The sequence below is a fragment of the Leptonotus elevatus genome, chromosome 21 (assembly GCF_054856555.1).
Source record: "Leptonotus elevatus isolate MCC_2025b chromosome 21, RoL_Lele_1.0, whole genome shotgun sequence".
NCBI classification, from domain to species: domain Eukaryota; kingdom Metazoa; phylum Chordata; class Actinopteri; order Syngnathiformes; family Syngnathidae; genus Leptonotus; species Leptonotus elevatus.
Genome location: NC_141259.1, coordinates 12600665 through 12624923, shown reverse-complemented (window position 1 = coordinate 12624923; position 24259 = coordinate 12600665). Strand labels below are relative to the sequence as shown.

General features: G+C 39.3%; 1 protein-coding gene across 1 annotated transcript in view; it reads right to left on the bottom strand.

The window, feature by feature from the left end:
- prex2 (phosphatidylinositol-3,4,5-trisphosphate-dependent Rac exchange factor 2) overlaps positions 1–24259 on the bottom strand; it is a 45309-nt gene that overhangs the window by 18139 nt on the left and 2911 nt on the right. The window contains exons 2-23 of the mRNA XM_086065440.1: positions 19354–19425; positions 18350–18472; positions 18164–18268; positions 17000–17101; positions 14645–14806; positions 12936–13069; positions 11970–12073; positions 10245–10394; positions 10017–10158; positions 8140–8240; positions 7113–7216; positions 6992–7041; positions 5052–5127; positions 4885–4957; positions 4335–4477; positions 4155–4247; positions 3939–4087; positions 3649–3734; positions 3302–3438; positions 1645–1762; positions 1259–1443; positions 977–1138 (exon numbers count right to left, since the gene is read on the bottom strand). Of these exons, the coding sequence (XP_085921566.1) occupies positions 977–1138; positions 1259–1443; positions 1645–1762; positions 3302–3438; positions 3649–3734; positions 3939–4087; positions 4155–4247; positions 4335–4477; positions 4885–4957; positions 5052–5127; positions 6992–7041; positions 7113–7216; positions 8140–8240; positions 10017–10158; positions 10245–10394; positions 11970–12073; positions 12936–13069; positions 14645–14806; positions 17000–17101; positions 18164–18268; positions 18350–18472; positions 19354–19425 (2571 nt within the window). The remainder of the gene's footprint in view (positions 1–976; positions 1139–1258; positions 1444–1644; positions 1763–3301; positions 3439–3648; positions 3735–3938; positions 4088–4154; positions 4248–4334; positions 4478–4884; positions 4958–5051; positions 5128–6991; positions 7042–7112; positions 7217–8139; positions 8241–10016; positions 10159–10244; positions 10395–11969; positions 12074–12935; positions 13070–14644; positions 14807–16999; positions 17102–18163; positions 18269–18349; positions 18473–19353; positions 19426–24259) is intronic.

Here is a 24259-nt window from a genome sequence, read left to right as displayed (position 1 = left end):
TGGAGGGGACTATTGCAGACCTTCCCTTGTGTCCTTCCCACTTATGTCATTTCCTTCCCTACTCCCACTAATGACATTCCTAGGCCCCTCCCCAAGTCCCCCTTTCCTCTTTTTTTTTTTTTAGAAGGAATGTGACATCTTACATAAAAGAGGCCTGCTTGTGGCTGTGCTATTTATAAAATGACTGGTAATTAATACAAGACTAGCTTTAACTCTTTTATGAGTTCTTTTCATGCCTACAGACAGAAAAAGGGCTATGCTACGATATATGAACAAAAAAAATAGGGATTTTTTTTTAGCTAATATGTGTGATTGAGATCTTTTTTTATTTATTTAATGGTTTGCTTAATTTTCTACTACCAGTATTTTGTATGTTGTCTCATATTTGAGCTTTTTTCCTAATATTTCTCAAAATAGTATTTTTCATTTAAATTGCTTTTTTTGGTCAGAATTGTATATCCATCCATCCAACGTGCTAAAAAAAATCGGCTTAAAATTCGTATTTTTTACATTTATTTTAGTCTTATTGTTTATCTAATGAATATAAATAATATTTTTTGTTGTTTTTATATTATATTTTTTCCTCAAAATTCTACAATTTTTTGTACAATTTCTAGTAGCCTCCTGCTAAACCTTGTATTTTTCTTACAATAACAGTTTTATCTAATATTTTTTTTGTTTTTTTAAATATATTTTAGATTTTTTCCCACATAATATTTGTATATTTTTGGGCTAAGATGTTTGTATTTACATATATATTTTTGACCTACTAAAAAAAAAATTCTAATTAAAAAAATAACTAAAATAAATTAAAACAATAATAATAAAAATACCAAATATTTTTTTGTTGTATATTAAAATTTGATTTTTTTGACAATAGAGAGGTAACAGTGAGTAAATTGTGTCAATAACTAGAAAGGGAACATTTCTTGACTGCTCACTGCTCACAATCTGTCACATACATAATTGTATTCACCTTTCTATAGTTGGTAATGCGCCGGTTGATGTGCTCCACCCTCTCGGTGCACATGGCATCAAAGCGCACTTGCAGCTCCTCTGGGATGACGTCACAGCCGGCCGTCAACCTACCGCACATCTGCACCAGCATGTCATCATTATGCGCCAGAGCTTCCAGGATCTACACAGACGGATGTTGAAGGGCGTAGATGGCTTTAGGAAACTTTAGGAAAGGCTGCTTTGAAAGTATCCTAAAAGTTTTTTTTTTTTTTAAGGGTTCGCTGTTAAATGAAAGGAATACCTTGGCAGTGAGGGTGAAGAAGCCTTTGGGCTCAAGCATCTTCTCCAGAACGTGACACTTGATGCCAGCCGTGCTGTCGTAATCGTACACCACGCCGTACTCCAGGTTCACGTTGTCCACCGTGAGGCTCACGTGGTCCTTCTTGCCGTCGATGATGGCGATGGTGTTAAACTTGTCCATCACCTCTGGGACAAACCAACACAGACTACATCAGGGCTAAACATAATGTTGTTAAGATCACGAATGCGTCCATCAAGTCTACCGGAAGCGATGTGCATTGTCTTTCAGAATAAAAGCATAAAACAGGAAGTGCTATGTTAACTGTGCAAATGTTGCTAACTTAATAGCATTTTTCTGGAGTATAAATAATGTACGTGTGCGGTCACCTTCAACCTTGCACTCAAAGCCGTCGCCGTTCTCATCCGGGGTGGCCTTGTGGTTGCTCCTCTGGTCGTCCTCGTGGGCGCTCTCGCTGTTGTTGTACACCCACTTGATTGTATCTTGCTGCATTGGCCATGGAGTGAAACATTTATTAAATTCTGAAGACCACACGTGTATTTGCTCTCAGTCGTACTGCCGTTCTATGGCTCAAATAGGCAATATACGGAGAAAAGTCTCGGGACACAAGGGGATCATCATGTCCATGATGGGTTGGACATTTTACAAATTTAAATTCCAATTTATTCCATTAAAAAATGCATGTATTATTTTATCTTGTCAGTGTTATTTTACCATCCAGTGTCCCTTCTGGTCACATTGTACAGTGCATCTCCATGTGTGTTGTCTCGGCATACAAAAGCAAAGAAATCATCACACACGTGTGCAAACAAAAACTCTCTGCATTTGGTTTTGGACCGCAGCGACCAATCTCATCACGTCGCTCTGGTGGCGCGTCTGTCTCGTCTGCCCACACCCAAAACCTCAGCGTGGCTTTCTGGCCAACATTGACATGCTTCGCTCTGTGCCCGCTGCTATGCGGTCTCGCGGTGCACGATTACAAGTAAAACGCACTCAAACAGGGCGGTCCCCATATGTCTCGATTTAATATGCGCCATATGTATAGTGTTTCAATAATCCCAATGAGAACAAGCAAAGCAAATGGAGGATCAAAACTGACAAAATTAAAAATAAATAAATTACTAAATAAATAGATAAATGACTAAAAGTTCAAATCAAAACGGATATAAAAAATATAATTCAAAAATGTAATTAAAAAAACTATAAATGGAAATGAAAACAACTATATATATATATATATATATATATATATATATATATATATATATATATATATATATATATATATATATATATATATATATATATATATATATATATATATATATATATATATATATATATATATATATATATCCATGAATAAAAAATAAAATAAATAAATACCAAAATAAATGTATAAATAGAATTGAATATCAACCAATAAATGAAAACGCTCTGCTCTCACATTTATTTATTTCATGCTGCAGATACTCTATGTTCGCCGAGCCACTCACTCAACCAATAAAAGACAGTTTGCAACGGCGGAGTCCAACCCAAGACACGCTTAGGACCGCCCCCTCATTTGAATAACATTTCGTCCTGGCAGAGCATCTGCAGCATGAAATATAATAAATGTGAGAGCAGAGCGTTTTTTCTATTTATGTATTTATTTTGACATTTGTTTTTATATTTATTTTTTGAATCTCATTTTCTATTTTTGTATTTATTTTTACTTTGATTGATTTATGGATATATATATATATATATATATATATATATATATATATATATATATATATATATATATATATATATATATATATGTATTATGTCTGTTTCCATTCATTTATTTATTTTAACTATTTTTTTATATCCGTTTTTATTAGTCATTTATTTATTTTTCATGTTGGCAGTTTTGGTCCTCCATATGTTAATACATTTCAACGCTTACCATTATTTCTGCAGCGTTTTGCGTCATTATGGTAATGACTACATTTTGTGATGTTCTGTTGTGACAGTGTCGTGGCAATCAGTCATGGTTACCTGCGAAGGTCGCCTGTACTTCCGGCACGCCGTCACGTGAGCGATGACGCTGGCGTGGCTCTCCTTGCTCACGTTGATGCCGTTCACCTTGATGATGCACTGGCCCGGGTGCAGCCCGGCCATGGCCGCCACCGTGCCTGGCGGAGGAGAGGAAGAGATGGTCAACAGGTGCGTTAGGAAACAAATAAGTGTTCCACATCCTGTGCGTGACATTATAATGAGAGAGGATGGAGAGGATGGAAGTTGTTTATCTGGAGGGATGTGAGTCACAACTATTTTGCACAAACACACAACGCAACAGCTGCTTCGCAACTGTGCTGTCATAACGTCACAACGCATCCTTTTACCTCTTCCGACGGCGTGAACTACGGAGGGGCCGAAACCGCGGATCTGGAAGCCCAAACCATCCACCGAGTCGGGAATCTTTACAGTCCTGGAATTAGAAACAATTGAAATGGAAAATGTGGTAGTTGACTTTGTATAACTGATTTTAGTGTGTTTTTGTACCATTAATAAGTAATAGAAGAGAGTGTCTCCTCTCATTTGTGTTTAATTATTTTTATACATTAAGACAAAGCAAAAAATAAATAAATAATAATAATAATAAAAATTTAAAAGCAAAATAACGAAGACATACTCTCTAGGCTTGGTGCTGACCAGGACCCGAAGCGGCCCTTTGCTGTGAAAACAATGCCTGAGAAGAACCTCCACCTCTGAGAAAGGCCTGAGGAACACCAGATCTCCATTGATGCCAAACAACTTCTTCCCCACCTCCAGACCGGCCATCTTAGAAGCACACACAGCCGCCATGTTGAGTTTGAACATGACAAACTATCATTATTTGTGCTCTCACCTCAGCAGGAGAACCCTTCTCCACCGACTTGATGATGGGTAGCCTGTTCCTCTCCTCCAGGGTGAATCCATAGCCTCCGTCGCTGGGTCTTATCTGAGGGAGCAAAACGGATCAGTCGCTCAGTGTCATCGGGCCTCGAACGAACAAAGCCAAACGGCGGGGGAGTCAGGAAGCGCTCACCAAGAGACACTTGGAGATGACGTTCTCCACTATTTTCAGGTCATGCTTCACCGGCTTGTGTTTGGTGTTGGAGCCCTCCATCTCCTCGTCGGCGAAGAAGCGAAACAGCAATGGCTCGTCCTTGAATTCGCTCTTCTCCAGCACTGAAGAAAGCACAATGCTACATGCTAAATGCTAACACTGGGACGCTAATATTCAGAGAAACTGTAGTACTTATGGAAAAGGCTAACATTGTGCTAATATATGCTATAGGATCAACTTGGGATGCTATTGTAAATAGTTAAGCTAAGGGCGAACTAGCGTCAGCGTGCGAATAATAATGTTCAGAAAAACTGTAGTACTTATGGAAACGGCTAATATATGCTATAGGATAAAACTGGGATGCTATTGTAAATAGTTAAGCTAAGTGCAGATTGAATAGTGCTAAACAGATAATCTATTGCTAATGTTAAGTTAAGGTAGTAAGCTAACATGATATGCTAACAGCCAACATCAACTTTAATGTCCACAGGTACAGTCGTGCTAAAAGCTAAAGGAGTGCTTTATTTACCATGATGCATAAATCCATTGTCACATAGCTCAACTCCCAAAATCAGCGCCTCCTCTCTTGTTCTGCAGTCACCCTGCAAGAAAAACAGCAGCAGACATCTTTATCTGGTATTCTGGTACCTTCTAGATCTGCTAAAAGACTGACCGAAAGACTTTTTGAGATTGTACCTGTGCTATAAGCCAGTCAATAAGCTTGTTGGCCATCACGACCGATTTGTACGTCCTCAAATGGTAATCCTTGTCCCTGGGCATGGATGAAGGGAGCATAGAACTGTAAATATTCGCAACTTAAAGCAAATGTACACAGGAAATTTGATTACATATCAACATAAAATCTATTTATAAAGTATAATTATATTTTACTTAATGACAATATTTTGAATTAGTTACACACTGTATATTAGTTATATTGATTTATTCGTAACTATTGAAAGCAAATGGTAATTGGAACATTTGGCATAAAACATTTACATACTGTAAAACTGCTATACAAATTGAATAAAGAACATGCAAAACATGTTTAGAAAACAGTCATTTTGTATTTATATTGCCTACATTATTTCCTTGGTGTTGTGTTTTTTTGTTTTTGACTGCATCCAAAGGGAATATTAAAAAAATAATTAAATAAAGAAGTATTATTATATTCTACATCTATTTTATGCGCAGTATACTGACATTTTACTACATTCTTTTTTCCTTTTTATTGTTGTACATTTGTAAAAAAATAAATAATCCTGTAGTCATTACCTCCTGCTTTTACTTCACTACATCACTAATGCTATAAAATAGAGATAATAAAGGACACAAGTATAAGTAATGTAACAAACGGGTGGTAAATAAGTCCCCGTTCTGGACAATTGGCAACAGGAAAACAACATTCCAATGTGAGCGAGCGAGTGCCCCAGCAGTGTTTGGTCCCTGGGGTCCCCCCCTCGTCACACCCCCTCTTCCCCTCCTCATCTCTGTGTTGCTGTTTCTCAGTTTTGCACACTTACTTTGCCAGAGACTCAAACAGAGCCGTGACTTTCCCATGAAAATGGGGGCCTCTGTAAGGGAGGGGGGGGGCAAAAGGGCCAAGTTACAGCCCCCCGGGAAAATCCAGCACAACTGCTATGACTTTGCACCACACTGGCGGACTGACTGAGGAGTTTGTTGCTTCCTCTACAATGTAACATTGTGTTATGTAACTGTACGTGTCTGGGACAAGCGAGCCAAAAGCCTACAGGAGGAGGCACCGTGCCCTCCCCCGCTGAATGGGAGAGGCTGTCACCAGTGACAAATGGGGGGCAAACTGCGGTCTGGTGAGCACCCATATGTCCAGCACGAGGAAACAGCAGGCCGAGGCTGGCAACGTGGGGGAAAGGAGGTCGTTTAGAACTTGCTGTGCAAAGAGAAAGTCTGTTATCATAGCTGTTTTGTTTGTTAGACAGCAGGATCGGACAAAAAAACAACTGAACCGATTCTTGTGACGTTTTGGGGAGGAGTGGGACAAAGGCAAAGAATAAATCTGGTCATTTTCTTATGGAGATCTGGCAAACGATGCTGATCAGACATGCTTGTTTTTATGACCCCGAGGCTGGATTATTGTAATTCTCTTTTAAGAGACTTCTCAGAAAAGACTGGGCCAAAATGCTGCAACTCGAATACCAATTTCCGTTCTCCTCAAATGTTGGCGCAATGCACCGAAATTCACAGCATAATTAAGCAGGGGTGGTTGAAGGGGGGGTGCAGGTTGTTTCATTTAAAAAAATGCAGCATTCCCATGCGCCACAACAGGCACCAGTTTCAGTTTAAAGGGCAAAAAATTTACACAAACAGGCTTAAACGTGAAAATTCGACTAAATTAACATACTTTTGGCTAAAATATTGCTAATGTGCATAGATACGGTAATCTAAATGACTCACTTGATGACAGGAGTGCTACATGCTAAATGCTAACACTGGGATGCTTATCAGGGCTAATGTCAGCATTCTAATCCTGTTGATATGCTAAGGTCTGATACATTGCTAATGTTAATCGGTACGGAAAGTGGTGGTAAAAAAAAGTTATCCGTTTTTAAGACTCTCCAAAAAAAGGGGCCCAAAAATGCTGCTACTCGAGGTCTCACCTTATGACAGGAGTGAAGAGACTGTGAAGCCGACAGAAGAGGCGAACACCCTGAGAAAGACAGGAAAAATATAAAACTCCTTCATTCTCGTCAAACTATTTTCGGTTGTCTAACAGGTTACCTTGGATATGACGTCGTGCATGTCGCTCCTGGGGTGGTAGGTGCCGTCGTCGTAGCGGAAGCGGTACAAGACGGGCTCGGGTTTGAACTGGTGCTTGTCAGTGACTAACAAAAAAAAAAAAAAAAAAGAGAGAAAAATAATTTTTTATAGAAGGATATTCTGTTGTTTTCCACACTTTTGCTCAGTGGAAGCAATAAAGGGCCGCTGAGTGTTAAAGAGTTTTTTTGGACCGTGAAGAAACCTATTGAAGAGCATCTTAAGCTTCATGAGCTAAACACACAGGAAGTGTGCCACTAAACCATTGCAGCTAAAGGAGATGAATGCTCATAATAATCCCTGACAGAAAGAATCCAGGCGTTAAATGGGGCCAAAACTCTGCTGCTCGAGCACCGACTGGAACTAGGGGAGGAACCAAAAGGAGCAACATGAACACATGTGAAATCTTCTCGTGCTAGCTGCAATTCACTTGCTTGTCATAACGGCTTAATTTGAGTAAGTTTGTGCTTCTTTGTTTTGTTAGCTGCTAGTAAAAAGTCAATTGTAGCATGCTAGTTAGGTTCGTGTCAGTAGCATGTGCAAATTATTAAAAACGTCTGGTGAAAATGTTTAAGCTAGTCGCTGATTTGTTAGTTGCCAAACAATTGGTTTGGTTAAAAGTTTTATTTTGGTAAGTTTTCCACTTCCTGTTTCTGCTTGGTAGAATACGTAATGTGCATCTTTGATTTGACATTTATGTGATTGAGAAGATTGACAAGAACGACCACTGAGAGAGGATGTAGACTGATATTCTAGATTCTTGCGGTACTTGCTAATTCTTTAGCTTCCACTTGCTAAGGCTGCTGGTTGTACTTATTTTAGTTTTTACCACCATAAAGCCTGATAGAAAGCAACTTTTGTGAACAAATGACTGATTATGTGACTGGTGTCCATCTGTTCGTGATACTGACGAGAAGTAGCACTGAATTAGGACTTATGATTTAGGCCAGGCTAACGAAGCTAACGAGGGGTAGAAGCTGCGGTGACCAACCGTGGTGGATGATTCCATTCTCCAGCAGGGCCTGACCGAGGTGGACGCCCTCCTCTGGGTTGCCCGTCTCGCCGATTTCCATCAGCCAGGATACAAATTCACTGGAAAGAAATACAAAATTAAATACATAAAGTCTTCACTTGAAAACTATGAAGGCGTTTTGACTGCTTCGAAGTGAAAATATCACAAGTGCAACGAGAAAACAACACAAGTGGCAGAACGACAAACACAAGCAGCTAATCTGATGGCTTCATTCTGCTGTGATTACATCCTTGTCGTTCCTCGTCTGACCACACAAGCCAAACAAACATCGCACTCTTCCCAAGCACTCGGCCTTGACGTCTCTGCAACACACCGCCAGGGGAAAATAAGACTCCACAATTGTGTCCAATTGAAAACCGTGAAGGAAGTTAAAATGCTGAAAAGTTCTCATGGCCTTAGGACAGGCACATAAATGGAACAAGTGGGTGGACGGTAGCTACTAGATAGCATGTAAAGCTAACATAGCAATCTACAGATCCACCAGTCACAGAACATCAAAATAAGTATTTGGTCCATAAAAGTTTCAGATCAATAATAGGTCATTTGGGGGGGGGGGGGGGGGGCAGGAAGTACAAATGTACCAAAATAAAAGATAATGACAAGCATACTGTATGGAAGCTCACAAGCCGGTGGCTAAGCTAACGTAGCTGTCTACTTCTTCACTTAGTGTTCTTTTTTATCAAACAGAAGATATGGATGAACTACCAAAAGAAGTAGTCTTTACCGGTGCTCAGAGCATCTTCTTGCCAAACATTACGAGATGTGTCAATTACATAACAAGAGTCAGAGAACATCCACATGAACATCATTTTGTCCACAAAGTTAAAACTGACTATAAAGAATAAGTACAAACTACCAAAATAAAAGCGCGATGTAAAATGCTCAAACACAACACATAAAAATCGCTACCTGAAAACGACAAATGACTAGCATATAGTTGCTAACCATTTACCGGCTAGTGTCAGAGGCTAATGTAGCAGTCAAGATTTTTAATGGATTTACAGAAGAATCAAATAAAAGTCCATTTCACGACAAAAAGTAGGACATTGGAAGCAATAACGAATCAAAATGGGAAGCAGAAACCTACCAAAGTAAAAGCACCTTTTGCAATTAAGGAAGCCTTTGTAATAACGCAACATATTTTCACATGTGTGAGGTTATTTAAAACAAGATAAATTCCCCACTCTCATTTTCGCATGTTCCGTGTACTTCACGTCAGCAGTGGTAACCGGTAATAGCGACGGCGCTACAATAACACCGTTGTTATTTTTAAAAGCGTGCGGTGGAGGGAAGAACATAGTTGTGGCTGAGTTTACACGGCATGGCGGTTTGGGAATGAGCAGCGACCGGCGACCACGATCTGCTTTGGTTGCTCTCCTCGCAGACACACCGCAGCAGGAACGCCGTGGGAAGAATGCATGCCGGAGATTAGCCCGGAGCTAGTAATAGCTTGCTAGGTTGCTAATGCTAACACCTGGATGAGAAAAGATGTACCGGTAGATTCTTTCTTTAGCTTTCGACGCTAGCTGTTGTTATGTTAGTAGGTGTTTACATCCTGACAAAAGACATACTTTGTGTTTTTGTTCCATTAGACCTGTTAATGAACTACTTTTTTGGCCAAAGGACAGCAAATTTGCATGTTCGTTACATTAAGAACCCATTATGACCAAGCTTTTGTGGTAAAAGGACACCCTTCCCTTTTCCTTTTTGTGGACAAAGTACTTCAATTCAGGCCTCTGATGACTAGTGTTGTTTATTTGAGTCCTTAGTTTTGTGATATTTGACCATTTTCCTCATTCATGACTTAAAACAAGAACACATTTGGGGAATCTCACCTCCCCAGGAAGCACTTTGGGAAAGTGCTGAGCTTGCGTTTGCGGTCCTTGATGAGGTGCCCTTTGCTCATGAGCTGGTAGAGCTTCTCCCCCTTCTCGGACACCATCAGCCACGTGTCCTGCTCCATGCCCATCGTCAGACCTACGGACACATACACACTGTGGGCAAAAAGTGTCGGGACAATTGCCTATCCCTCTTTGGGTTTCGTGTGGGACGTTGTGACGTACTCTTGCGACGTTCGCGCTCTTTCATGATAGCCTCTAGCCACTCGTGCTTCTCCTCGGCCGTCTTGGCCATGCACACGAACCACTTGTTCTTGGCCGTGTTGTGGATCTTCCAGCCGTTGTTGACGATGTTGCCGGAGCTGTGGTAGTCGGCTGCAATGGGGGGGACATTCAGTTCCCGTAACAAGGTCAACAATTGGATTATCACTTAAAAAAAATAAAATAAAAGGACATGATGTGAAAATAGTGCAAGTGTCATTTTTGTTGGAAAGAACTGGTTATAGACCAACGTTTTGTAAACACGGGTCTTTATTTGGATCTGCTGTTACATGTGTGGTCCATCCAAGCAACAGCAAACCATGCCAATCATCATCACCATGTGTCTGCCGTTATTTTGAAAATACCTCAAGGGCATTTTCTCAACCCCAGGCAGCAAGTGTAAGCTTGGGGGAGAGAAAAAAAAAAGTCTTCATTATATAGAAACCCAAGCCGTAATTCACTTGTCGGACATGTGAAGGCAATACCCCGCCTGCGGTGATGGCAGGACACCCACGGGCCGCCACCTGCCTGCCGTGTTTATGCAGTCTCCGCTGCGTCCATCACTCAGCAAACACACCCGATAGAGAGCGAGTGTGCGGAGAGTTCAGGAAATGGCGGCTTCCACTAAAATAAAAGCGATAATCAGGGGATGCGTACAGCCAAGAGACACAAGCCACCGGCAGGCGGCCGCAGTACCACTTAAGGACATGGAGAAGGCACCAAGAACTGTTAGCTAAATATTGTGTCATGTGGAAGGTTTATAACAATAAAAAAAATCTTCAAAAAAATAAAATAAAATGGAATAAAATTTAGAAAATCTTTTCAGCTGGGGATTAGTGACTTGAGGAGCTTGGCATGTGTTTAGCAGCGCAAACTAGCCAGTAGCAGCTAATAACTGATGCATAGCAAGTTAGCTTAGCACCTAGCATTCTCCCGGAAGGGGTTCGACACGAGACGTGCATACTAACGGGCCACAGTTACAGCTGAAATGCTTGAAGCCACTTTCACACAGACGTAGACAAGACATCATCAACAAGCCGTATCACGATTGGTCGATTGACTCGATTCTATGATTAGTTGAAAGTTATACAGTAGGTCAAATTAATACTATCTACCTCATAAACTGCCCACCCTTCATAGAAACCCACCAAAAAATAAATCAGCCACTAAAGTTATGTAAAAAGCAACAAAAAAATATAAAAATATATCACCCTAAACACAATCTTTTGTGAACAAGTGTCAAGGAGAGCAGCAGCTAACCAGTTAGCGCTAACACGTAGCAGTCTACATGTTCCCTCACTCACTGTGCCTTCTTTCTGTTAGTTATACAGTCGGCCAAATGAACACCGTCCACCACATAAACCGCCCATCCCTCATAGAAACCTACCAAAATAAAAATCAGCAGCGTTAAGCGACTAAAGTCATGTAAAAAAAAAAGAAAAAAAAAAAGAGTCAAATATAAACACACAAAACACAACCTTTTGTGAACAAGTGACAAGGAGAGCAGCAGCTAACCAGTTAGCGCTAGCACGTAGCAGTCTTCATGTTCCCTCACTCACTTTGCCTTCTTGTCGAACAGCACAAACTAACGTACTTAAATTAAATTAAATTCAGTAATTTATCAATTAAAATTTTAAACCAGTTACAGAAGAAAAAGGCTGTTCTGGAAACAAAGTGTGCATGACTCACCCGTGCCATCGTCCACATTTTCCACTTCCATCACTTCAGTGTTGATTCTGCCTCTGAACAGGTAACGGGGTGCCTCTGTGGTTGTTTTGCTGTTTTTCAAACGTCTTAGAAAGAAAGAAATGGTGGGTTTGTGGAGATACAATAGATAGCATGAAAACAGTATGAAATGGCGCACCCCTGTCCTCCGAACACACAAAAAGTGTTTTCAGAATTTTTCTCTCAACTCTTATTTTTTTTTTCTCAAACTTTCCGACCTGCTTATCATGATCCCGACAAGGTTGCCGCCCGCACCACTTCCTGTGCACCCCCACAAAAAAAGCCGAAATAAAGCCTTTCGCAAACTTTTTATACGCCACGCAACCCGCTAAACATTCCAACAGACTTCGCGCACAACCTCCCTTCAAAAAAAAAAAAGAAGTATTTTTGGATACTTTAAAAGTATTCGTTCTCAAACTTTGTAAGCCACGTACCCCTTTCTACATCCCGACAGATTTGGCGCACCCCCTCTCCTATGCACAAATTCACCCAAAAAGCCTCCTTCTTTTATTTGGGATAATTTTATTATTATCACCTCGACAAACTCCTCCTATGCACATATACCCCCAAAAGCTTGCAAAACCTCCCCCAAAAATCTCAATTTGGGGAATGGCACCCCCCCCCCACATACAAAGCCGAACTTTTGTTTCCTATATATACTCTTAAAAAACCCTTTAATGTATTTTTACAGCAGTCTTTATTGAACCTTTTTAGCCATCGAGTTGGCGCAACCCCCCCCCCCCCCCCCCCTTGTCGCACACCCTAAAAAAATATATATATTAAGTTAATTCTGGATACTTTAAAAGCAGCCTTTCACAAACTTTTTAAGATCTTGAAAACAGTATTCCCACCAAAAAAAAATTATACTAAAGGAGTAAATAACACAAACAAGAGGAGACAAAAGAGCCCGAACAACTCGAGGCAAGCCACCTGTTTTTCTTCTTGCAGTAGACCAGGAGCTTGTCAAACAGGAAGAAGATCCTCTCTTGTACGTTCCCGGCGGAGATCTTCAGCAGGACGCCGTGCATGAGCATCTCCGTGCACGTGTCGGTAATGTTGGAACCCTGACAACACACACATACACACATTAAAGGGACGTTTGAATGAAGCACATTATTGAATATTCACACATGGGGAAGAGAGGAGATTACAAAAGCCCGGCCTTTCCGGTCCAATCTCTCAGGGGTGCAAGGGGGAAAAAAAAAAAAAAAACACACACCCCGCTTCCTCTTCTAAAGGAGTCCATAGAATAACATCCTGTGTGTGTGTGTGTGTGTGTTATATGGTGCAAGGAAAACGTCTTTTCCCTCACCTTGCCTGTTCTCGGAGGAGTTGGCGTGCCATGTTTGATTGGCCCCCTTGCAGCTAAAAATAACTCTACCGCCACGCAAGTCTTTTGACATTCCATTGCTCTTTCAGGACCTTTTTAAACATCCAAGGAGCCCGAGCAGATGTTCAAGTCATTTTGCAGCACCAGACGCTCCCTTAAATGTGTCTTACACACACACACCCCTCAAATTAGCATCGGCACGCCATAATACATGTTCGAGCTCCGTGTTTAGTCCTTTATAGGTCAATGAAACCATAATTGGTTATTTAAAACAAAGTGGAAATTGCTTAGTGACCTTTAAATGTTTGTTTTTTTAATAGGTTAAAAAAAATATAGCTGGGCAATTTCGTTTGAAAAAGTAGGAAAAAAAAGTACAATTGTAAAATTAAAGTCTTAAATTTAAAAAATAAATAAATTTCAAGAAAAAAAATATTGTACTATGTCAGTTATAAATTTTAAAGTTAAAGTTTTTTTTTTTTTACAAATACGATGCAAAAAAATATTGCTTTACTATCTAATTATTAAAATTATGACTTTTTTTAAAGTAATTAAACAAAAAGAATATTTAAAAAAATAATTTCAAAAATAAAATGCTATAAAATCAGTTTAACAATTAACAAAAACATTTAAAAAGTGTCATCTATTATAATTTTAAAAATGAATAAAAATACATACTTTAAAAATAAATATATACTGTATTTGTTTAAAAAAAAGTTTTCCCCGACATTTCCTGGTTTGTGTTTTGCATCACACAAATCAGGCCTTTGAACACACCTTTCCTATCCACTGTATATGTGATACAAAAAAAGTGCCCAGCCACGAAGGACCATCATTTTTCTTTTCTTTAAAAAGCAAGTGTTTAATGAGCACCCTGTCAAGCGCTCAAACAGCTGTTTAGTTATTTTGATGTCACCTTCATTCCTTCCATCATAAAAGCAAAGCAGACCTTTAAAGCATCATTTACCCTCATTTTTCATTTCCTCTACTTTTAACCAGCCAGAAAAAACAAGCCGAGAGGTGGCTGACAAATCGGGAATGACAGAACAGTGAGTTTTTTTGCATTTAGCACAAAATTTGATCAAATGTCTTGCAACGAGCACCCGAAAAGACGAGTGGAAGTGACCGCCGGGACTACAGAGCAGCAGTATACACAAATACATTAACAACGGAGTCTTTTGTGAAGACGCCAAACATCTCGAGGATCTTTGCGCGACCCCTTTTTGTTGTACAATTACCGCCACTGTTCGCAGCAGACAGCCTGACCTTATTACTAAGGCGGAATATGACGATTGGCGTCTGTGAAACACACCTCCCAGCCCTCGATGTGCGACTGCCACTCTTCCAGCAGCTCCAGTTTTTCCATCTGCCGCTTGGCTTCGTTGATGCCGGAGCACACGGCCTTCATCACCTGCAGCGACTCCTGCACCAGCGCGTAGTCCTCGTGCTTCTTCGGCGTCCGCTTAAGCAGCTCCTGGAAAAATATGACAATGTCAGTTGAGGGAGGTTGATTGCATTGCATTTCTTCAATTGTATTTTTGCTTTTTTTTTATCATTTTTGAATGAATAATTGGGATTTAGTTTTTAGTGAATTTATTTAACTTAAATGCATATATTATTTGTAGTCAATAATTTTATTAATTTAAATTTATTATATTTCTTGGTAATGTTATTTTTCAGGTTTCTTTTATTTAACATTTATTTTTGGTACATTTTATTTAATTACATGATTTTTTTAAATAATAATTAATTAATTAATCATCTAATTTGTGGGAAAAATACAATAAAGGCATTTCTTTAATTGTACTTTTGCTTCTTTTTTTAATGAAAATTTTAATTTTGTTTTTAGTGAATTAACTTGCATGCATTTTTATTTGTAGTTATTAATTTTAATTTTCAGAGTTTTTTATTTAACATTTATTTTTGGTACATTTGATTTAATTCATTGTATTTTTATTTAATTTAATAATAATTAATAATAAATAAATTAAATACCTAATTTAATATATATTTTATTTATTTATTTAGATTTCCTTTTAAGTTGTTTTTCTTCGTACCTGCTTATTCCACTACACACGTTTTCGCATGGCAGCTGCGACACTTCCAAAACGTCCCAGCGTCAAATTACCTTATTTGTCTTACACGTGTGAGTGCGTATCCCGGCGGCTGTTTGGACAAAGTCTGGTCGGGCTCACGCGTGAAAACAGGATAAAGGAGACCCGAGCCTTTGAACACGGTTTTCCTTTCGCCGGCGTAGGCGGAAATTTGAGGAGTGACGAGCGGGCGCGGAGGACAGGTATAAACTGAAACGTTACAGCTGGACCGGCCGAGGAAGACGGACGGGCATTTATTCGTAGCCAGCGGTTGAGATTTTAGATCAGGGATTGGATTCGGACGATTTATTTAGTTTGACTCGAGAGGCGCAAACTTTTCGGGAAGTCCACTTAGCTTCATGCTAATCAAGAATGCGAAACATCATTGACATGCTAACGGTTAGCATAAAAAAAAATCATGTTTTTTGAAACTTTAAAGCAATGGATATTTGAATACAAACAGTAAAAGTACTATTCTTCGTTTGTGTCTGTACTGTATCATATTGCCTCCTGGTGGCCAAGAAAGGCACACCAGAAAAAGCAGGACAATTAATTAGATTGTAGCAAGAAATCATGATGCATAAACTGTTTAATTCTTTACATTATACCAGACTCATTCACTCCCAGCCATTTTCATTGAAGCAACCCCCTTCGCTCCCGGTTGGTTTACTGGATTTTGACTGATTTTGCGAGGCCCACAGAATATTGTCTTCTATTGCTATAAAACATGGAACCTACCAAAAGAAAGATTAGAGTCTCTTCTTTCATCAGGAAAATTTTTTATATTTCTATCTGTTTCCGTTTTGCAGCAATTAGCATTAGAATATAGCTAAGTTTCATCATTATTCACAAATCTGTTTAGAACTGTGGGTAAATGAGCTTGTTTGCAACATGGCCCTGGTTGATCTCTTCTACTCTGCTGCTACCTGCTGGCCGTTTTTGTAATTACTACAATTGCTTCACCTGTTCTCTGCAGTTCAGAGGTTGCATCAAAGTCTTCTGTATGCTCTAGCATAAACATAAAAAAAACCCTGTATAAATTAGGACACTTAAAACATTTAAAATAGAACGTATTTATAAATTTTTGGGAGCAAAAGAGTCAACTTTTTATACTACATTTTTACATAGTACAATATTTTAGAGTTACGGTTTACCTTATTTAAAAAAGATATATATTGTGGGGGCCACCTGTAACTTTCTTTCGTTTTTATTGTGCATTTATTGAATTTTGATTAAAAATGTTGACCATAGTTTGCATTTATTGAATTTAGTTGTTGCTGAATTCCTTTAATTCTTATACTTTTGTTGAATTTTATTTTCATTGACAAATGTTGAATCTTATTATGTGAATTTATTTTAAGCAATTTTGTTCAACTAATTAAATTGGACCTTTTCATCCGCGCATTTTATTTAACAGACTTTGTGCAAATTGTATTTCCTTATATTTATTTTAATTTCACAGTTTCATGAAACCATCCAGGTGGAGATCTTGGAAGCTATTAGTTCCGGGACCAAAGACCTCATTCCTGGAACTTCAGGTGAAAATGCATCTTTACAATTAGTGTAAAACTCACTCGGAGCAGCAACGGGTACTTGCAGATCCTCTGAATAGGAGCCACCAGGTACCCCTCCAGCGGGACTTCAGTGTTCTTCCGGCCTCCAAGCAACATGCAGTTCTACAGAAGACACAGAAAAATAGCTGAGAAGGAATCCAAATTATTATTTTTTTTCTTCCGGCTCCGTGATGCTCCCCTTGTGGAAGTCTCTCGGAGCGCGGCAGGAAGTGGAAATCCACCCACGCGCGTCAGCTGTCTCGCTCGCTCAAACACGCATACACGGTCTGTTAATGTTTTAAAGTGAGAGTCCGACATTGGCCAGCAGTTAAGAGTATCTACTAAGTCTGATGACGCAATGAACAAATTGTTTTTGTTTGAAAAAGTTCCACAATAACATCAAAATATATTTTTAATAAACTACATCAAGTCATACTTCAAATTAAAGAACTTAATGAGGGGCTTTAGGGATATACAACTGTCATAATTTGATGACACAATGATCCAAAGTATGCTCTTGCTTAAAAAAAGGTCCCCAATAAGACCATTAAAAATTTATTTTCAACGAAAGACATCGAGTCATAGCTCACATTAAAGGCCGCGATTCGACCTTTCCAGATGTGCAACTATCACGTCAATATGACCTAATTTGATGACACAATGATCCAAAATATGTTCTTGCTTAAAAAAGGTCCCCAATAACACCATCAAAATTCTATTTTCAACGAAAGACATTGAGTCATACCTCGAATTAAAGGCCTCGATTCGAGCTTTCCAGATATGCAACTATCACGTCAATATGACCTAATTTGATGACACAATGATCCAAAATATGTTCTTGCTTAAAAAAGGTCCCCAATAACACCATCAAAACTATTTTCAAACAAAACACATCGAGTCATACCTCAAATTAAAGGCCTTGATTCGAGCTTTCCAGATATGCAACTACCATGTCAACATACCCTCAAATGATGATGAAATGTCCAAAAAACAAGCATTTTGCTTGAAATTTCATCATTAACGGCGTAAAAAATATATTTCCAACAGGCCCCATTGAGTAACACCTCATATTAAAGCCCTGGGTGAGTGCTTTCCAGATATGTAAATATGAAGTCAATATGCCCTCACATAATGACGCAATGCCTAAAAACATATTTTTTGTGTATAATTATGCATATTGCTCACCAGCAAGCATGTACGGACGCTGCGGATCTTGTTGAGCTCCAGCAGCAGCCGCTGAGCCTTCTCGTGATTTCCGCAGTATTCGTCGTAAATCTGGAATCGCCGCCTCTGCAAAACGAACACAATTTTTGTCTGCGCATACGTCTGGATTTTTTGGGGAAGTCTATTATTTCAAGTGTCGTCACTGACAAAGTGCAAGAAGCAGCGTCCGACTTCGTGGCGAGCGTGCGGGTCGGGCTGCAGCAGCTCCTCCACCATGGACAGGAAGTCTTTATGCACCGCCAGGATGTCCACAATGTTGGAGAACAACACCTGAGAGAGTCAATGAAGAAAGTGTCTTGAATCAAGATGGCGGCACGAGGGAAGCGTTTGGGTACGAGCAAAACTCAAGCATGCAACGGCTTTGTTATGTCAGCTTTGATCTTGTAATTTAAAACATCAAGACGGCGAGAACAGAGGAGGCTTTCACGCCACACTGGTGGTGATATTAAGAGCAAATGCTGACTGTTGATGGGAGAAATTCAATCCAAATGTTTTTTGCCTTTTGGTTGCCAGCCCATGAGTGGACAAAGTACGGCCAGCCAAGCACAAGAGTCCTGTAATATTTGTTACATTAATTTTGTCGCTTTAAAAAAAAAATATATATATTTTTTTTAATTAACTAATTAAATAATTAGTTGATTATTTAATTTTAAAAAAGAGCAGTAAAATAAAAATCCATTATATGTATACATTTTAAAATGCAATTAGTTTTTTAAAATAATTTGTTAATTAGATCAAAATAAAATGATAAAATAAAAAGTTGGTTAATTTGCAATTAAAAATGCAACAATTATTAATCAATACAAAAAAATTAATTTTAAATGAAATAAGATAATTATTTTGTTTTTTTCCCACACAAACAATTTTACATATTTTTCCCAACCAACCTATAAATGACTTGGCTCATCTGTCCATCTTTGGGGATCAAACGTGGCCCTTGAGCCCAAAAGTCTGTCATGGCTAGCATGACCCCCAGCCGGCGTCCTAAATCCTGTCCGGGGGGACGGCGTGTTCCCAAACAAACCATAAAATGGCGTGATATGTCCGATAACCTCAAGGATATGTTGTAAATATCAGCTGGATTCTTATTCATCTCCGAGAGTAGCCTTTAGGAATACCGTAAATATTGGCCTCAAAAAAAGTCCCCTCACCTTGACCGTTTCTTCTGTGATGTTCTTGTCCATTTTGGTGGCGGCGTATTGGTCCAGACGATGCAGGAAAACCTGGAAGAGGACAGGGACAGTTTGTCTTTGTCAGTTAAGATCATTCCCGAGCTTTCAGGGTTAATTTTATGTATTTATTTTGGTATTGCTGTACGTCTGTACACAAGAAAGGCCAATCAGTCGTTAATACTTTAATTTTTTTTTATAAAACTAATACTAAACCTAATAAAAACTAAGCTAAAGCGAAGCATTTTCTAAAAGACAAAGAAGTCCCTACTTCATTATAGTTCATGAAAAATCCCAAACTTTTATAATCCTGTTGCAGACCACTTCAAATTCTTAATTTAATAATGCTACAAATAATGTGAAAAGTTACAAGTCATCTACACACAATTTCAAGAGGGGACAATAAAACTTGCAAACTCTTATGAGTGGCATTCGCTTTTGTGTTTACCGTCAGAGTTCTCACTTTTAAATACAATCGTGGGAAAACAAGTCGACGTGTCAGTTCATTTCCGAGAAACACTCCAGAGGAAAACTGTAACAGTGAGTTCTGGAATTTGGGGTGGGTGGGGGGGGGGGGGGGGGTTATTTCAATAATCAGGGTCTTTGTTGTGGTCCAACTAGCTGATTAGCATTCTGCAGCCGGCCTCGCCTCGTAACTCTCCGCCACTCAGCGACATTAGCATCCCATTAGCAAGTCTAATATGTACAAACGCGGAGTGCAGGGACCTCGACAGGGTTTTCCTGTGTCGGCCCGAGCGGAAGGCCCGCTTCCTGCTGCCGATGTACGGCATGAAATATTAGTGAGAGATAAAAGTCAAAATGCTTAGGTAAGAAATCACATTTATGCTCATTAAAATATTCAGTATTGGTAGAATGTTGTGAAAAAAGACACATTAGGCATTGTGCCGAAAGTTTAAAAAAAATAAAAAAAATAGGCACACTATTAAGCCCCTAAATAATTATGCTCAAAGTATTACAGGAATATCAAAAAATGTAAATATAAATACTAGAAAATTTGGAAAATGTAAATTAGAATACATAAAAATACTAGATAAAAATGAAATATTACGAAAAAAATAACGAGATCAGGAGAAAAACACATTTTTCAAAATATAAAATCTCTCTGAAAAAAATTAACGAAATACAGAATTATCTGACAAAAATACAAAAAAAATATAATGAGACTAAAATACAGAAATATGACAATACACCAACTTAAGAAAGTAAAATTTAAAAAAATTATAACGTATAAAATGTTAGAAAATGCACATTTTAGACAAACAAAATATGTAGAAAATTATTGTGGGAAAAAGAGTTCTAGTTAATCCTAGAATGAAGTCTGAGGGAGGGAAAAAAATGCACCTTTAAACGCAGCAAAGCTTCATCTGTAATTTAGTTAAAAGTAAAGTCCTGGAAGATGTCCAAGACGGGAAGCTGACTCATTGGATTTATGGACCCGGGCCGACTCAGAATCGAAGCCCATTTTCAGGACGGCCCATAAATATACACTTCATTTGCCTAATTGCGTTGTGCTTTTAGTGGGTCAGCCAAATGCCTTTTTATTTACTAGCGGTGGAGCAAAGCGCCGATTGTTTGCATCTGCCGCTCCTTCGTGACGGCGCTAAGCCCGGAGGGGAGCGTTTTCGAACCCCGACAACGGATCCAAGCTGTCTGGACGCGGGCCAGGCTTGAATCCCAAGTAGACCTATGTGCATTGGTGACGCTCTTCCGGCCTCGTTGGCTATCCGTGTCACGTCCGACGCTGACCGTTAAGCCTTTCAAATGAGCTTGGATACAGAGAAGCAACTGTGCTCTTATTTTGTATTCCAAACTGTTTCTAGTGTAAGATGAGCACAAATCTATTGAGCAAGCTAAGAATGTACAATGGTGCTTCACTCAAAACGCTAGCATCGTGATCATTCCCCATCGAAATGAATGGAAATGCCGTGATGGAGGTGTGCTCACCTTGGCCACCAGGGGGCAGTATATCACAGTCATACAAACATAAGCTAGCTGTTGTTAGCTTGCTAATCAAAGTGCGAACTAAGCTAACACCTAGGTACAATGGATATTGGTAATGACTGTAACCAATCAAATCTGGCTCGCTCTCTTGTTACTAACCCAATTCACATTCAAAATTTGTTGCCTAGTTAGCTTAGCTGGCTAAGTTAGAAGCATGAGAGTAGTATTTTGGTTAACGGGCTCACAACACCATAGCATGCAGCTAGTATTTTCGTTAACAGGCTCACAGCAACATAATAAGCTTGTTAACCAAAATGCTAATGTTATGCTACTGAGGTGAAGCCAGGTTACTTAGCCAGCTAGGCTAACAAAGTGAGCCCGCTGTATCGCCTGGATATAGACTGCAACACTTCCCATAAAAAGCTAGTTAGCTAGCTCTCTATTTACTATCACAATCATTCATTTGCCTTGTTAACTTAGCTGCTAAGTTAGTAGCATGGCGTTAGAATTTAGGTGAACAGGGTCACAACACTAACAACATAGCAGTACTTAGCATTATTGTTTTTTTTGGCAACTATAGGCTACAGATGACCAAATAGCTTTATCATTTAAAATTACAGCCCCCAATAAATATTGTACAATGTATCAAAGCTATTGTTAGTTCCGTTACCATAATGCTAACACGAGGCCTGGTTACGCAATGCACCGGTGCATTCGAGGACACGCGATACCTTTGATTCATTACATCCAATGGGGCTCCACGTAAATCGAACGCGCACGCGCGGCATTTCCTGCCATAAACACATCTTGAGTTACGACCAATCAACGCGCTTATGATGTTGCGTTTTAATGGGTCCAACGTAAGTACACTGGCACGCGGGTCTGCAGTTTAACGTGTCACCCAGACAGGAATGAATGGGCCAATCTCTTCTCGTCTGATGCTTCTTTTGTGCATCCATCACACGTTAGCTTTGTTATCACGATCGTCCAGATCAAAGTTTAGGTACAAATGCACAATTAAATGAGAGGCAATGACGCTAAAATCCTGTATATGATTGTTTAGAAAAATATTAATAACTGGACAAAAAAATGACAGGTTGCGGTTGAGTGGCATGACTTGCGTCGTTTCCTCGAGCAAAATCCACTAAATGCAGACACACTGTGGTAAAGTTTTTAACCGATCATCAAAAAAACAGATAAGTGGAAGTTCCCCATCGTGTCTGGCTTTTGCACAGAAGACCTTTATAGGTTTTATTTTTATTTTATTTATTTTTGCTCAAAACAGCCCCTCAGGGCTTGTCACATGGTCAACGTTGTGCTCTCCAACTTCAGCTCACTGCCTGCTGCTGTGAAAGCAGGAAGCATGCAGCACAATGTAAAGATGGGCAGGGCCAGGTAGAAAGGAAGGAAAGAAAGAAGGAAGGAAAGAAGGAAGGAAGGAAATCCTGCTTCTCTCTGAGACAAAAGAGGGGGAAAAATGGACGGGAAGCGCTGGATGGTTTCTTAAGCCAAGCAGCTGACCTGGCGCTGTTGCATAAACCGTTTCCAAGACGTTGGAATATGAGACTATTCAAGAAAGTAATCAAATTCGGGCTGCAAAAAAAAGCTTATTATGATAATCGATGAATATGTTGATATTGATTCATCAAAAATCTGAAGAAATGTTGATCGTTGTATTCCAAAGTAAAAGCAACAAATCAGTTTCTGTTGATATTCTGAGAATTTTGACGTTAAACAAGGTCACTAAAAGATTAATCAATTACCAAAATTGTTCTTGATAAACAATTGCTTGTTTATTAATTGATTAATTTTCAAACCTCTTGGTCAAATTGCACAGAATGACAAATAAGATGGCATGCGCAAAAATTATATATTATCTAGTACTCCAACTGGCAAATTGTCCAGCACTGGACCTGGAATTCCCCCAAATCAAAATGGCTGACTTCCTGTTGAATTTTGGTACAGGTACCAAAGACTTTTTTGTGTTCACCCAATTTCACGCTGATTGGTGTCTGGGATAATTGGGTTTTTTTTGGGGGGGGGGGGGGGGGGGGGTTCATCATCATCCACACATTCTACACTGTAGTATCTGTGACTTTCAGTGTACAAGGCTTAAAAAAAGCATATTTTATCTCCCATTGGCTTACAATTGAGCCCTATAAAATCTGCCTAGCAACAGCATGCTGCCCAAGCAACAGGGGGCCTCTTTTGGTTCTTATTTAACCGCACATCAAGACTGTGTCTGTAAAAAGCATCCAAATGAGTGCAATGCAGCGAAATTAACGTATGCCAACAGCGCTTTGTAGTGCAGCCAAAGAAGACGGCAGCTGAGGGAGCACTTAAACGCATCACGTAAATCTCCTCGCGAAGTTCATTATTTTCCTGTCAGACATGACAATGGAAAAAAGCTGCGACGCACAATGTTTACATTATGTTTTTGTTTTTTTCGAGCTCGTTCCGACCAAGATAAACACCAGCGCCCACTCTCTCTCGTTATAATTATTCATTATATAACATCCAGACCTATTTGGGACATCTCCCATAACCTTTTTCAGTACTTCCAGGGATTTTTTGGGCTATTTTAGCGCACAATAATGCCAAAAATTGTGTTTCTTCCGGGCCACGTGAATGTGGAGGTTGGCCATGACATGGAGCTAGTAAGTGGCTTGATTAGTCTACAAACTATTTAGTGTTAGGAATTAAAAGTTTAAAAAGAAATGTGGTTGCAAAAAATTCTAGTAGGAATATTCAATATTGGTATGAGTATTCAGTCTTTGAGTACTCACCAATGCAGTATAGCGCCAACTACTGCTGAGGATGACTTACAAAGTCAGATTTTTTTTCTCTCTTCAAGTATTGGTGGCTGGTATCGGCTGCCTCCATGAGTACCTGGCACCTTAAAATAAGGCTGATATCGGTACTCGCC